General features: G+C 38.0%; 1 protein-coding gene across 3 annotated transcripts; it reads right to left on the bottom strand.

Moving 5' to 3' along the window:
* Nucleotides 1–652: 652 nt before the first annotated feature.
* herc4 (HECT and RLD domain containing E3 ubiquitin protein ligase 4) lies at nt 653–15,639 on the bottom strand. Of its 3 annotated transcripts, none has more exons than XM_007238519.4 (24): nt 15,386–15,639; nt 13,769–14,058; nt 13,184–13,343; nt 12,512–12,588; nt 11,826–12,047; nt 11,635–11,726; nt 10,374–10,504; nt 9,947–10,107; nt 9,703–9,779; nt 8,631–8,755; nt 8,433–8,492; nt 7,138–7,249; nt 6,834–7,023; nt 6,025–6,197; nt 5,808–5,924; nt 5,160–5,261; nt 4,918–5,085; nt 4,228–4,371; nt 3,350–3,516; nt 3,176–3,242; nt 2,562–2,644; nt 2,263–2,446; nt 2,012–2,114; nt 653–1,424 (listed from the first exon to the last, which is right to left on the bottom strand). In XM_007238519.4, the coding sequence occupies exons 2-24, from the start codon at nt 13,992–13,994 to the stop codon at nt 1,216–1,218; spliced, it is 3,150 nt and encodes a 1,049-aa protein (XP_007238581.1). In that variant the 5' UTR covers nt 13,995–14,058; nt 15,386–15,639; the 3' UTR covers nt 653–1,215. The 3 variants fall into 3 exon arrangements, with proteins under 3 accessions (XP_007238581.1, XP_007238583.1, XP_022540953.1); XM_007238521.4 differs by having other exon boundaries at nt 5,160–5,258; XM_022685232.2 differs by having other exon boundaries at nt 13,769–14,053.
* Between the last annotated feature and the right edge of the window lie 39 nt (nt 15,640–15,678).

Genomic DNA, 15,678 nt, shown 5'->3' with positions numbered 1-15,678 from the left:
ATATTCCAGAGATTTTATTTCAATCATTTACTTTCTTTATAATCTTGGTGTTATTTTTAGTTGCATTTTTAGTCCTCTGTTTTATATTTTAACCTGTCCAGTTATACTTGTATTCTGATTTTCTTTATTTATTCTTAATTAAATCTTTTTTTGTTAGTTTTTGCCAATGCTTTTATTGTGTAATTTTTACTGTTTTGTTTATGAAGATCCTTATTTTAGCTTACCTTGATTTTAATTTTATTTTTTAAAAAATCAGTTCTTTTAAGTTGTAAATGCTCGGCTGCTTTGAAAATGAGGGTTACCTTCAATGTATCACATAGTGAAAATAAAGTTTATTTAATTGATTGATTGATTGATTGAAGAACAGAGCAAAAGGAAGATAAAATCTGCAGAGAAGCAGAAGGACTACAGTTTAGAGGTTTAGAATTATATAACTAGTGTATATAATATGGATTATGGGTATAGAAACAAGGAGATGTGGTCATAATATTATGCTTGATAGGTGTATCTTGTAAAAAATAAAAATAAAAATAAAATAAAATAAAATAAAATGTTTTCATGATAGACCTAAAACACAGTCCCTTCAATTTAACACCACTGACAGTAAGAGGATAGATCCTGCTGCAGCTGAAATGATTACTGAACAAAAAGATGTGAAAAAGCTGTATATTTTATTTATGACATCGGCCCCAAAAAAATCAAAGCTTCTGTCAATATTCACATGGTTGCAGCAGGTTTGTGAGAAAAGGCTGCTGTACAGTGTTTACCGCTCAACCATCCGTTACATCAATAAATACACTTTTATTATGTAGAAAGAAATCAGTGTGTTTTACTGAATCCAGCAGAGATTTATTCAATTTAAGCCAATTACCTATAGATTTTATATTTAGTGAAAATAATTAAACTGAACAAATAATAAAAAATTAACAATGCTCGTAATTCTTATTCTTTGTGACCAACACCACCGAAGAACGTATCAAGAACCTGTTCTCCATGTTACAGAACTCTTCAGAAGCTTCTTAAGAAAGTAAAATACAGAAATATTAATGCTTTAACTCCGAACCTCAAACTCGCAGACCCTTATAGAATCACGCACTCGTATAAAACGCAGCTCTTTCATTAAATCACTGATAAATCAGTGTTTACAGTCGGGAATATCAAATAATCTACAGTCTGAAGACGCCTGAAGTTCCACAGCGACGCTGCAGACGTTCCTCAGGCGAGGTTAAAGCCCTGATTGTGTTCGATGGCCTTCAGGAGCTTCTCCTGGAGGATCTGGCGGCTGTTGTACTTGGGCAGGTCCAGCAGGTTGAAGCAGGTGTGGGCCACAGGTAGGTAGTGCTCCCCGCCGCCGGTGGGCTGGATCACCAGCGCCAGACTCTTCATTCCCAGAATGGGGATACGATCGCTGCCGGTGAGGAACACTGCACACAAAACTACAATGTTTGGCCAAAGGCAGGAAACCATAGCATAAACCCTGAGTAGTGCTAAATTTACCATAGTGGTGCTATTCTAATTACAAATTTAACTCAGTAGTGGTATTCTTATCATAAATTTACCACAGTATGGAAATTCTGTATATGAATGTACAGCAGTAGTGCTATTTTAATCATAAATTTACCTCAGTAGTGCTACTGCAATTTTAAATCTACCCAGGTAGATATTCTAATCATTATATTCTAATCATAAATACCTCAGCAGTGATATTCTAATCAAAAATCTACCTTGGTACCTGGTATTGCTACTCTAATCAAACTTTTATCTCAGTAGTGCTGTTCTAATAATAAATTAACCTCAGTAGTGCTATTCTGATCATACATCTACCTCAGTAGTGCTATTTTGATCATACATCTACCTCAGTAGTGCTATTTTGATCATGCATCTACCTCAGTAGTGCTATTGTAATTGTAAATCTACCCTCAGGAGAGCTATTCTAATTAAAAATCTCCCTTATTAGTGCTATTCTAATTATAACCATTGAACAAGTGGTTCAAGTGGTTTTTACACTTACACAAGAATTGCTTTTTCTTCTCCAGAGGTAACTCGTGGAAAACTTCCCAGAATAGTTTGATAGTGGGATGTCCGGCCCAGTATTCACCCTTGTATTCTGCACTCTGAGGAAGATAAAAAAAACCCCAAAAAAACCAAAAACTGTTATTGTGTGATTTTTTTTGTGTTTCATAATATTGTATCAATATATCAGTATATCATGCATTGAACCTGAGCTAAATATAAGGTAATTAGACAGGTAGTAATCCATACCTGCTCCAGCTCCTTCCAGTCGTAGTTCGTATTCCCTATTACCATTGCCTGCAGTTCATTAGGCTGAAAAAGTTCCAGAACATTCCCACCACACACTTTATGGAATCCAGCATGAAAGGCATTAAACAGCTGCGCCACCGAGGTGTTGAAGATGTAGTCCACATACGCATTTACAAAGTCCTGCCTGAAAAGGAAATTAGTGATTTTTTTTTTATTTAGTTAGAAAAAATAAATACAAAAAAAAAAAAAATATATATATATATATATATATAGGAACTTGGCATGAAAGAAACAAATACCTGTTATGATTGTTTACATTAATGTCCATTCCATTAGGCACCAGCTCCAAAACCTCAGTAGCACCGAAGTTCTCCACTGTGATCTGTAACCAGAAAACACCCAAAACCCCAGTGCATTAAAACAAAACCCCTGTGTATAAACACGGGTAGGATGTCAATGATCATTCACAGCAGCAAATGAAAATACGGCTTTAAGCGCTCCATATAAAGAACACACTTTACACATGCATTCCTGGACAAGCTGAATCATACAGGAAAGTAACTGAAAGTGAGACGAGCTTGTGGACTAACTGACTGAGTGAGTAATATTACTGGATTATACACAAATACTTGTAAAATATGTGTATTTTATATTTCACAGTTATGATTTTATTTTATATTGTACGTGTATAGAACTCCTAATTTCCATTTCCAAAAGTACTGAACATAAACATAAACACACGTACCTTAAAATAAGCATGTAAACACTGTAAATATATTGTACTGTAACATGATACGAATATATAATAAACTAAGGCATATCTTTATTAGAATGCCTTTTCTAATGCATTATACTGAATGTATAATCAGTCCCAAAGCTACACACTAAAAATGTGAAGTGAAACTGATCTTACTGTAAAGTTTAAGCAGAATGTTTCCTCAACATCATCCTCAGTGTAGTCCAGCAACTGCTGCAGACTCCTGATAAAAACACACAAATATAAATATAGATATTAATAATCAGTTTCAGGTGTAAAAATCTGAAAAACAGAATTCACAGTCCTGAGAGTCTATTCTCAGTGACTCACCTGCCAACATCAGGCATCAGCTCCTTCAGGTCGTCCAGAGTAGGGGTCCTCTTCAGGAGCTTCTTATACAAGGCCACAGGGAAGTTCAGCTCTACTATAGTCAGATTATAAATCGCCAATCCACAGATCACTCCAATCAGGTGGAATAAATCTACCTCTTCAAACGTCTGCAAACACACAAAAACACACTGATTAATACAATTACTCACCCGGGATCCAATGTTCTGGTAATGTAGATTATTTCTCCAGGAGGGCAATCATGAAGCATCAACAATTACATCATGCAATTACAGTATTTTTCGCACTATAAGGCGTATTGGATAATAAGGCGCACTATCAAAAAAAGGCTATTTTCTGGTCTATTTTGTACAGAAAGTGCACTGGATTATAAGGCGCATTGTGCGACACTAGTAAGGAACGGTGGTGTTGCAAACACACATGCCGCTGCCTATGAACGGCTAAAGAGCTAGCGCTTAGCACGGTTAGAGGCTAGCGCTAATGCTGCTCCAGCAGGGTTAGCAGCAGGCTACAGGTGGATAATACTCACCTCTGAACAGCAAAAAAGCGAGTGCTTAGCGCAGTTAGTGGTCAATGCTAGTACTGCTCCAGCCTAAGTGTTGGAGAAACTTCACTGAAACTCCTGTATAACTCTGTACTTCAGCATCAGGAGAGGATTTACTGCTCTTTAATACCTGACTGATAGAATTCATACATAAGGAGCACCGGATTATAAGGAGTTCTGACGATTTTTGAAAAAATTAAAGGATTTTAACTGGGCCTTATAGTGCGAAAAAATAAGGTAAAAGCTGAGGCAAAATCAATCAAAAGCAACCGAACAAATGAAGCCCATGACAAACATCTGAAACATAAATTTTTACCTTATCAGCGAACCAGATCAGCCGGGACTCCTCGTAGTAGCGGAACATGCCGTATTTTGGGTCCAGCAGTTCCTTCATGATCAGGAGAAAAAACTCTTTCCTCACTCCTCCAGCGTCCACAGCCTCCTCTCCAACAAAGATCACCTGATCACACATTATATATTAAATTAATATGAGGACTAATAGATCAGTTAGGAACATTTTGGACTTCCCTTTGGAATTATAGTGGCTTGCAAAAGTATTTATACCCCTTGAACTTTTCCACATGTATTGTATTAATTGTAAAGTGGTAGATAATTTTAAAGATGATTTTAAAGGTGACCATATATACTGATATATAATCAATCAGTCATATATGCAGGTAAGTTTGTGGTTGTAAGGTGACGAAATGTGAAAAAAAAAAAAGTTCAAGGAAAATGAATGCTTTTTCAAGCCACTAATTGCAAAGATTATAATATGATTATTAAGAAGATGTGGTTCAATCTTTTATACAAAGGAAAAAAAAAAAGTAAAAAAAAACTTCAGCACTTTCAGAATTCTGACAAATAAGTGAAAATAAGGAAAAAAGTTTTATTAAGCTACATGGTTTTGACTTCCTTGAAAATAAATGTAAAATAGCTGTAAATGGTGCTGTGTTGTTTTCTTTAATATGAAACTTTTTTAAAGCAGTGGCTTCAGGCCTGTCCTCACCTTCAAAGGCTTCTTATAATCCACGTTTTTGGACTTCCTCAGAACCTCCATGGTGTCTCCCACCACGTTCTCTCTGCGGACGATGAGAATGAGGCAGGGGTTCACAGACTCCATCGCTGCTCCCGACAGGTACATAGAGCTGAGCCTGTTTGCCTGGTCAACAGCCAACTGATCACAGAACAGACCAATCAGAACACTGAATCTGAAACAGAGGTGTTTTAATACAGGTGTCCAGAACTCACCTGCATCTGGAAAACGGCATCAATCTGCAGCAGCGTCGTCTTCGCCTGCGCGTCCAGAATAAAGGAGTATCTGCACAGACTGACCTGAGAGTCTATGGGCTGCTGAGACAAAGAAAAATAAAGGAAAGAACAAGAGTTTTAGGTTTGAAAACGTCTTTAAAGATGTTTTTAACATATTGATAAATACTGCTGGAAGATTGAGTATTAATCAATAAAAAAATAATTTAATTACTGTTATTTATCACATTGAATCTCAGTAGACAGATAGTATATTTTCTTCTATCAGAAACCAGTAAAAAACCCTTATGTGGCAGTGGTTTACATATTTTACATTTTACGTATGTATTATACTTTCAAAATAAAAGCAGATTTTAAGGTTGTATAAGACCATATAAATATTGGAAAAAAAAGTCTGGAAAAGAATTAATACATGTATATCATCACTGTCCAAAAAAACAAACAAATAAATAAATAAATAAAAAAAATGTATCATTTGTCAACATTTATTGATAAATGGATCACTCAAAAAATCTCCAAAAAAAAAAAAAAAAAATTAAAACAAACTCTTTTTCCACTGAAAGTTAAGAAGGTTTAATTTTTATCCAGTAAAGTTGTTAAATTTCTTCACAGAGAAATAATGAAACTTACCACAGAGAACTGTTGCTGAAGCCAGCTCACGTACTCCTGCCTGATATCCACCAGCTCCTCCAGCTCATGGATGTAGAACTTATCGTACTGAATGATCTGCCCTGATCGCTCGTTCACCTGCAGCAGAAACGCTGGAGTAAAACCTCTCTGAACATCCAGACGGATTATAGGCTCCAGTATTCAGCAGGTATAATAATGTATGCATTATAATACTCACTGAGTGCAGGATCTCCAGGAACCTGAGGCAGGTGCTGAGGAAGCAGGTAAATAATCTGTGTTCAGATGGTGGAATTCCCACCTTCTGCATTCGCAACAGATACACAACCACGTCTTTATACAACTCCACCATACCCTGGAACACTGCCGGTTCAATCCGAGACCACCAGTTCCCTATTGGAAGGAAAAAAATTAAAATAAACATATAAAAAGCTCTGTTTCTTATGTTTACTTTGATTTTTATTTGAGTTTTATTTTAGTAGCTTGTTTTAACAGGCAAACTTGCAGGTTAGCGGCTAATGCTAATGCTGCTCCAGCAGTGCTAGACGGGGTTAGCAGCAGATTACAGGTTGATAATACTCACCTAAAAAACTGCGAAAGAGCAAACGCGGATAACGGATAATGCTAATGCTGCTCCAGCAGTGTTCGCTGGGGTTAGCAGCAGGCTACAGGTTGATAATATTAAATTCTGAATGGCGAAAGTGCTATCGCTTAGTGTGGTTAGGAGCTAATGCTAATACTGCTGGAGAACTAAACTGAAACTCTTGCACACTGAAAATTTTTTGAAAAAAAAAAAAAAAGGATTTTAAGTGATTTTAGTGCAAAAAATACGGTACAATCCCAAACTCTTTAGATTTGTGGTTTTAAAGGAAGATCCATATCATCCATATCGCACACATTAATGATTAAATTGTGTTTGTAATCCATTTATTTTGCCATTTTTAACATATTAATACAGTTAAAATAGTTTTTGGTATATTGATATTTCTAATATACAGCTCAGTCCCACTTAAACCCCTCTACGCTTACCCAGCACCTTCAGAGCCGCCGGCTTCAGGCTGGTGACGGCCTTGGCGAAGGGGATGGCGAGGGTGATGTAGGTGTTGGGGTTGCTGAAGAGCGGGCACTGCGGGAGGGTGAGGTAGAGTCTCAGGGCCTCGATGTCTGGAGGAGAGCTGCTGAGGTTGGGGATCAGGTTCTTCTCCAGACTGGCGGCGACCTGCAGTCCAAAACTCAACTTTAATCCCAAAAATCCACAGAATCTCTCCTCTTCAGCTGCAGCAGAGCTACAGGAACCATCGAGGAGATGTTCAATACTGAGAGAAAAACTCACCTGCTGTGAGATGTGAGGGTAATCGGTCTGGATGAGTCGACTGAACAGAACCCGAGCCATGTTCTCATCCACCCCTGAGCATTTACCACTAGTGCTGTAGTGACCCGGATGACTGCAAAAGAATCAGATCAGTTCAGACTAACAGTTTTATTTCAGGTAATTTTGAAGAGTTTCTATTGGTCCATTCATCAATCATTTTTAGCACAGTGTAAGGGACAGTTTGTCTGATCAAATTATCTAGTAAACTAAAAATCGACAAAAATGGAGATACTTTAAAAACACCAGAGATTATTAATGCAAAGGCTACTACTCTAGGCTGCAGCTTGGGGCCCATGCAATGAAATAAAGCCCACTGATTGGCCACATTTTATTCGCCCAATTTAATAATAAACACTTTGTGAGTTCAGGATTGGTTGATTTGGGAAGGTTTGTTAAAGTGTAGCCTAGGGGCCCCAATCACCATCAACCATAAGTTAAATTAACAAAAAAAATAATTGTGGAATAAGATTTAAGCTTTATAGTAATCAACAGTTTTTTGAGGCAAAAACAGAGCTGAGAACACAAACACTTTTTTTTTATTGGTTTCAGTCTGTTCTCAGGTCTCTCATGTTTGCCTAGGTCTGATGCAATTCAACTAATGATTTACAAAACAAACAAAAATACGCTTTAGACTTTATAGACTTCAAATAACATTCACTTCCTGGGCATAAAAATATTTAATTCAGTAAACCATGCAGAATTTTAAATTTACACATTAACTATTTCAATTTACTTTTATTTATTTATGTTGTGCACATCACCAAATGGGTTGCATTTCGGCACAACTCCTCATTTTTTTCTTCTTATTCTATTCTGTGGGTGATGGTAGACTGCCTCAAATTCCTGTTATTGGTCCAAAAACAGAGCTTTAACCCTGCAAACGAACAGGAACATGGTCCAGATGATCCGGACTGAGAGAATCACTAAATTTGTTCCTGCCCCCTTTTATAACTGCTGTTTTGGTTCCACACCAAACCACTGAATCGGATGGATGGATGGATGGATGGATGGATGGATGGATGGATGGATGGATGGATGGATGGATGGATGGATGGATGGATGGATGGATGGATGGATGGATGGATGGATGGATGGATGGATGGATGGATGGATGGATGGATGGATGGATGGATGGATGGATGGATGGATGGATGGATGGATGGATGGATGGATGGATTTTATGCTGAATTATGCTGATTTTCATGCTGAATCACAGCACTTTGATCAAATAATAATAAAGGAAAATAATAAAATACCTTGTGGACAGAAAACTCCCATTGAGGCAGCTCGCTGAGGAGAACACCAGATCAATCTCACTATAAATTAAATTAAACACAGAATTAAGCAAGGAAGGAAGACCAGGATCAGAATCAGGATCAGGTTAAATTAGGTAAAATAAAGCACATTAAACTAATACAGTAATTAATGACTATAACAGTATAACAGTACTGTACTCTGTGATCTCAGGGGACAGGCGTCCGTGGCCGTGGTCCAGCCACTTCTGGATGAGGTCGCTGTTTAAGGTTAAGACGTGCTGAGTGCTGTTCTGTACCCTCAGATCCTCCGGAGGAGAGGTGTTCTACAGCACAAACACAACATCCATCACACACACACACACGACACCTCTACAACTCTACACATCTCTATACATCACAGAATAAACCACCTCTTTCACAACAGCTGTAATCGGATTAGTTATTTTTAATAATTCTTTTTTTATATAAGAAATAATCAGGATTCAATGTTCGATTGAGAAAAAAAAAGAGGACAGAGGAAGAGGACAAATAATAAAATGGTACCTGCAGACGCTTTGAACTTCATGTAACCAAGATTTTGCCAATTATGAAATCTAATGAAGCAATCAGCCCACCATAGATAGTTATCATCTTATTAAACATGATCGGCCAATAAACACTGCTGTTAAATAATAAACAATGCAGATAACTGTGTGTAATATTTTAATATTGGAAAAAAAACCAATACGAATTGCATTACAACTTAAAGTATTGTCAAACCAGACATGTGATGGTTTCAGTCCTTTTTTATGCAAGCATGTAAGTCTTTAACATGACATATCACACAAGTTATGTAACTTTAAATTAAATTTCAGTGATGTATAATCATAATCATCATCAGGATGCATTATAGTCATTATATTAGTAAGTTTACAAATAATTATATATATATAAATAAAAAAATAAAAAAATAAGAGACCACTTAAAAAATATGATTTTTTTTTACTTATTTTACCAAATTGAAAATTGGAATATAAACAAGAGGACAATGGATGATCACAAGCCATCAAACCAAGCTGAACTGCTTGAAATAAAGTTATCCAAAAGCAGTGTGTAAGACTGGTGGAGGAGAACATGATGCCAAGAAGCATGAAAAAAACTGTGATTAAAAACCGTTTTTACCAAATATTGCATTATGAATGACCAGGATTCAAACAAGCGATCTCCCGATCATAGTGGCACCCCTACAAAACCCCCCTGGTTATATATCTTGTACAAGTTGTGTACGTACCTGAGGACACTGGCAGTAAGCGAAACTTTGGTCTCCTCCAGCATAAATTCTCTTTACACAGTAGAACTCTTCAGCCTCTTAAACACACAATCCACAGGTTTATTTTATAAACACACAGCAGATTTTAATTCAAATATGAAAATTTTTTTTAACCATATTCATGTAATTTAACCATATTCATGTAATCTCTCTGTGTAAACCTGACAATCTGTGATACCCATGATCCTGTGCTGTGTGTACTGACCTTCTTCCATTGGAATGGGGTCATTATAGGCTCTCCATTGACCTTTTACAGGCGCAGGGCTCTTCCGGTTGCAGGTGGAGCGAGTGCCGAGCTGGCCGTTTCCACCAAGACCGAAGGAATCGATCTTCCCAGAGGACGGGATGAACGCCATGGTGTGCTGCCTTGCATAGGAATAAAAATGAAGCATTACCATACATTAGAACTGTTCTGAGAACTTTTATAATAATACTACACAGTATTAACCATAGTATTAACCCAAGCACATAAATAAATAAACAATCTGCTAAACAGGAAGCAGAAATAAAACAGTAAGTGAAACTATTGTGATTTTCAAAACAACAAATAATATAGTTAATAAAGATTTTATAATACTCAGAATCAGAACAGACACATGTGTGGTGCAGATGAGGATAAGTTTAATACTTACCTACCACAGGATATCTGTGTAACTACATTCCCCATCAGCTCAAACACCTTCCGGGGGTTAATCTCATGGTTGGTGGTGTTGTGTCCCAGCTGGCCGTATCCTCCAGCTCCAAACGTGAACACGCCTCCCTCCTAAAGCATCAAACACACCAAACAATATGGATCAATAAATAGATTAGAGATCAGTAATAGATTTGTCCATATAGCACTTCAACGTACATTCACAAACAACGTTTCCTCAAATGTTTGCTGACGCACAGCATCATTCACAGACTTTATATTCAATAGGGAGCTCTCATAAAAAGAAAAAAGATTAGGCTATCAAATAATAAAAAAACATACATACATAATGCACTTTAACACATTTTAATGATAAGAGACCACAAATTCTTTTTTAAAAAATAACAATAAAAAGACAAACAATATTAAATATTACAAGTCTTGATATTAGGCTGGACAGGTGGACATAGTTACTGACTGATACAGAAAAATTCTCAGAATTCTCAGTCTCATATTTTACCGTATTAAAAGCTTAAAATCCTGAAATTTTCCCAAAAATTTGCCAGTGCTCCTTATGTATGAATTCTACCAGTCAGGTATTAAGGAGCAGTAAAGCCACTCTGCTGAAGTACAGAGTTATACAGGAGTTTCAGTGAAGTTCCTCCAGCACCGAGACTGGAGCAGTATTAGCATTAGCCGCTAACCACACTAAGCGCTAGATCTTTCGCCGTTTAGAGGTATCAGATTGTAGTCTGCATGTTTACGATGTTAAACAAGCTACGTGGGATGAACCGCTAGCTGATATCGCCCTGGCTTACCGGAGCATGCAGGGTTCCTCAGTGTAGCGCTGTCAGACAGCATTTATGTTACGGCTAATGCTAATGCTAATGCTGCTGCACCCAGTCTTAGTGGAAAGACGGAAATCAGATCTTACTGTTAATAAATAAAAGCGCTTTACTCATGCATATAAATAGTTTTCAGGACAGAAATCTGTGTAGATTAACATCCCCCAGTGGTGAGACCTGCTAAATTAGATGAAAACACAGCGACACTCCTGTTCCTTACTAGTGTCTCATAATGTGCCTTATAATCCTGTTTTCCTATGTATAAAAGTAGACCAGAAAATAGAAATTTATTGATAGTGTGCCTTATAATCTGTTGTGCCTTATGTTGTCATATACAACACGTTTCATCATTATTTGTACAGAAAATTCACATGTACAGAAGAAACTTTTAGACAGTAAGTCTAGTAAGTTTTTTACCTTGGTCAGTGCAGCAGTATGATCCTCCCCACAGCAGATATAAACTACTCTCTGAGATCTGAGCGTCTTCAGCAGGCAGGGAGCACAGCGATCTGCACCACAACACACAGCACAGGTTCACAGACCAGTTCAGACTCTATTTAGAATAATTATTTTATTTCCTATAATTTAATTTATATGAATTCACTCACCACTGTTATCATTAAGACCCAGCTGTCCAAACTTGTTTCTCCCCCAACCAAAAACAGCTCCAGACAGGGTGAGCCCGAAGCTGTGGGCACCGCCCGCCGAGATCTGGGCAAAAGGGATTCCCAGTAAGGACTGGACCAGCTGTGGGGTCAGAACACTGGGTCCCTCTTTACCCAGTCCCAGCTGCCCGTACTTATTCTGCCCCCAGGAGAAGATCTGACCCCCTGGTGAGGGAAAGTCCACGATTAGACAATGCATTAAAGTGATTAGAGCAATAACAGTCCTAATAAACCACACTGATTTTATTTAATGTTACCATATTTGATTAATCATATTAATATAATACTATTATCAAAGATCACCGTACAATTTAGTGGCAGGTATTGTGATTGGATGTAGAGAAATATAAACATATACCATTCCGACTGTGATCCATCACACCAGCTCCACCCCCCCCCCCCCCCCCACACACACACACACACACACACACTCCAGCACTCCAGCACTCAAGAAAATAGCAGACGTATGTAGCCTAGTATGAAGATGATCCGTGCAGAGACTCAAGAGAACTCCAGATAAACTCCAGTCCATCTAAACTTCTTTAATATATTTACATTCTTCCGTATTTAAAATACATTCATTTTTAATAAGCATATATGCAACTGAAACAGCTGAAAATCACACTCACGTCTGGAAAGAGCCAGGGAATGTCGATATCCACAGGTTACCTGCACAATATGAACCTCTGACAGACTCTTAATGTTTCTGGAATAAAAGAAATTATTTAAATTCATCCCAAATGTTTTTACTTAGAAGAGATGTGCTAACTGGTACTTAAATTCTACACAACTCAGTACAAAGAAGGTGCCTCAAAACTAAAAACAATTTTTTTTTCTTTATTTTTTTAAATAGCCCCCTAGCTCCAGAGAAACATTAAATATGAGACCTTAAACATGTCTGGGTGAATGGACTCTTGAAATGAATATATGGATTAAACTACGCATACATACCTGATAGCACATTGCTTCTTGTTAAAATGTAGTTTAAAATTCTAGCTAGTTATTCACAATTAGCGGAGCTCAGCAGGATGCCACTACGCTATACGCGTTCCTTAAATGATGAAATGCTTTTAATATCCACCTTATTTCTGATTACCACAGTCTTTGTTTAAATTGTGCACCATTGCAATAATACAAACATAAAATCAGTTAGAAAACATGTTCAGTTAGAAAGGCAATAATACATTTTATGAGTTTAGATGATTTTTATTAGCTAATTCAACAAAATATGCACTGTTATATTTTATACCCATTTTTTTTTTTACATAAAGTAAAAACAGCAGTAGTAAACGCAGCTTCACCTGGGCACACGGACGCAGTCCTCCATGTTGGCGAGGCCGAGCTGCCCCTCCGACGCCTGACCCCACGCAAACACCTGCCCTTTATCATTCAGAGCCAGAGTGTGGGACTCACCGCACGACACCGCCACGATGTTCTGAGCATCCAGAGCCACAACCTGCTCTGTAGAACAAACACAAATAACACTTTAATTATTTATACACTGTAATTTAGTAAAAACATATGTTATAACCTTATTTAACTTATAAAGAATAGGTTATGATGCCATTAAGATCTAATCTGACTGATAAGGACTGGTGCATTAAGCTAACTGTTTTCATTCACACACAATTTCAGGTATATAAATGTGTATACAGTTGTATATGTATTTAAATACCTACCCTAATACCTACCTTTCTACCTAAACACCTAAATTCTACCTACCTACTTACATACCTACCTACCTAAATACCTACCCATCCATCCATCTGATTAAACAGTATGACATAGTGGTGTTTAATTATCTACCTATCTATCCATCCATCCATTCAAGAAAATATATACAGGTAAATACAGGTATATACAGGTATAACAGGTGTACTCTGCACCTGGTTTCTTGCGTGTCTTTTCGTGCCCCAGCTGTCCCAGGTCATTGCATCCACACGTATACACAGTCCCATCTCCCAGCAGGAAGACGGTGTGTCTCCTCCCACAGCCCACGTCCCACACCAGCTTCCCATTGAAGAAGCTACATTTACGAGGTTCAACCACTATTTCTTCATCGATTCCACCCAATCCGAGCTGGCCATAGGAGGCATTACCCCAGCACAGCATGGCTCCTGCCTCCTCTGGGCTCTACTTTAATTCCTGTCTTCACCTTCAACAGATTCCCACTGCTCTAGGGGAAAAAAAACACGTTAACATCATCATCATCATCACCAACACATGAACGATAAAATATTACAGTACTTTAGGTCATCAAATTTATTTTTTTATTTTCAGTCAGAGGCAGGTGTGAGTGGTCAGTGTTTATTTAGTAGGTCTGAAAATGAACGATAAAAGAGTAAAAGTACTGTAATGCAGTGTTCTTTAAGCACAACACTAAAAGTACTAAAGTATTCAGCATTGTTTGTATTTAAGTATTGCAGTAGTTTATTGAAATATGTAGTACTGAAAGTAAAAGTACAGTACTGTGTTATGTAGTTATTAAAGAAAGCAGTGGAAAGTTCTCAGAGTGAAAGGCAGAACGGAAGAATTTTAGTACTTAAGTATAATGGCGAAGTAATTATAATACTACAGTAGATACAGATACAGCATTTTAGTACTTAAGTACAGCAGTAAAGTAAAAATAATACTCCAGTAGTGAAGTAGTCGACATTGCATATGTTCTGACCTACATGTCTTTGTCATGATAATTATGTTTTCTGTGGGTTCAGTGTCAGCAGTTAATAATAAAATAAAAATATAAACAAATAATAAAAACACTCTGTCTATTGTCTCTGTTACCTTAACTTTATTTACACTGATACAGCAATAAAGGCAACAATATGTCCTACATAGACTTCTGCTGGGAGCATGTTTTAATACCTTTAAACCTTTAAATACACTCTGTATGGTAACACAGCGTGAGCAGACAGCACTGAAGAACTGCGTAAAGGAGCTTAACCCCGCTCACACATGACTCCACAGCTTTGCATGATAGCTAAAAGTGCTAGGACAGGACTTTAGATGGATTTTGTTTCAGAATGTGCTGCTGCTGGAGCCTCACCTAGCCTGGAAAACAACCAAAACATTAAGCTCAGTCATTATGGCTGCACTGTTTATAATAGGTTAGGTTAGCAGGGTAAGACAGATATAAGCTATATTAGTTAGCTAGAAAATAAAGATACTGATACTGATACTGACAGTCAAGAGACTGACTGATACTGGAGATACAAGAGAGTCTCACTGATTAGTGGACAGCATGGGTGACAGCATGTCTGATAATAGTAAATATTATATATATAAGCTACATATAAAGGTAAAGGTAAGATGAGCCCCACAGTGTCATCACCCAGCAGCTCACGGGGTCTCGTGCATGTCTCCCTCCCACTGCAGGAGCTGATCAGATCAGATCAGATCGGATCAGTCTGACTGGGGTCTGATTATGCATGGTGTGTGTTATATATAACGTTACAGAGCTCGTGCCAGCTCGTGCGTCTGATTATCTAGCGGATTCCTCTTACCTGTTGACTGACAGCTGAAGGTATGGAGCTCTATAGACACTGTCCGCGAGCGAGCGCGCGAGCGCGTCCTGCTGCCCGAACCGTACCGCGTACCGAGCACGAGGCGGGTCCGCTCTCTCTGTCAACACCCGCCGCAACTCTCACGCGCTGCCTACCAGCCAGCGGCCGCCGGTGACGTCACTCCCCTGCCAAACACACTAGCACGCGCAGCTGCTACAGCCTTCTGCAACATTCTAGAGCATTCATGTCCCGGATGTGACGCAACGACCTCCGGAGGAGCAAAACAAAGGTCC

The sequence above is a fragment of the Astyanax mexicanus genome, chromosome 7 (genome assembly GCF_023375975.1).
Source record: "Astyanax mexicanus isolate ESR-SI-001 chromosome 7, AstMex3_surface, whole genome shotgun sequence".
NCBI lineage: Eukaryota > Metazoa > Chordata > Actinopteri > Characiformes > Acestrorhamphidae > Astyanax > Astyanax mexicanus.
This window is presented reverse-complemented; position numbering and strand designations above follow the sequence as displayed.

Excerpts from the sequence above, each read along its gene's own strand:
- herc4 (XM_007238519.4), bottom strand. The coding sequence starts at position 13,994 with ATGCTGTGCTGGGGTAATGCCTCCTATGGCCAGCTCGGATTGGGTGGA. Across the intron at positions 5,262-5,807 it reads TTCAGCAACAGTTCTCTGTG|CAGCCCATAGACTCTCAGGT; the intron begins GTAAGTTTCATT and ends TCTTTGTCTCAG. Across the intron at positions 3,517-4,227 it reads TGATCTGGTTCGCTGATAAG|ACGTTTGAAGAGGTAGATTT; the intron begins GTAAAAATTTAT and ends GTGTGTTTGCAG.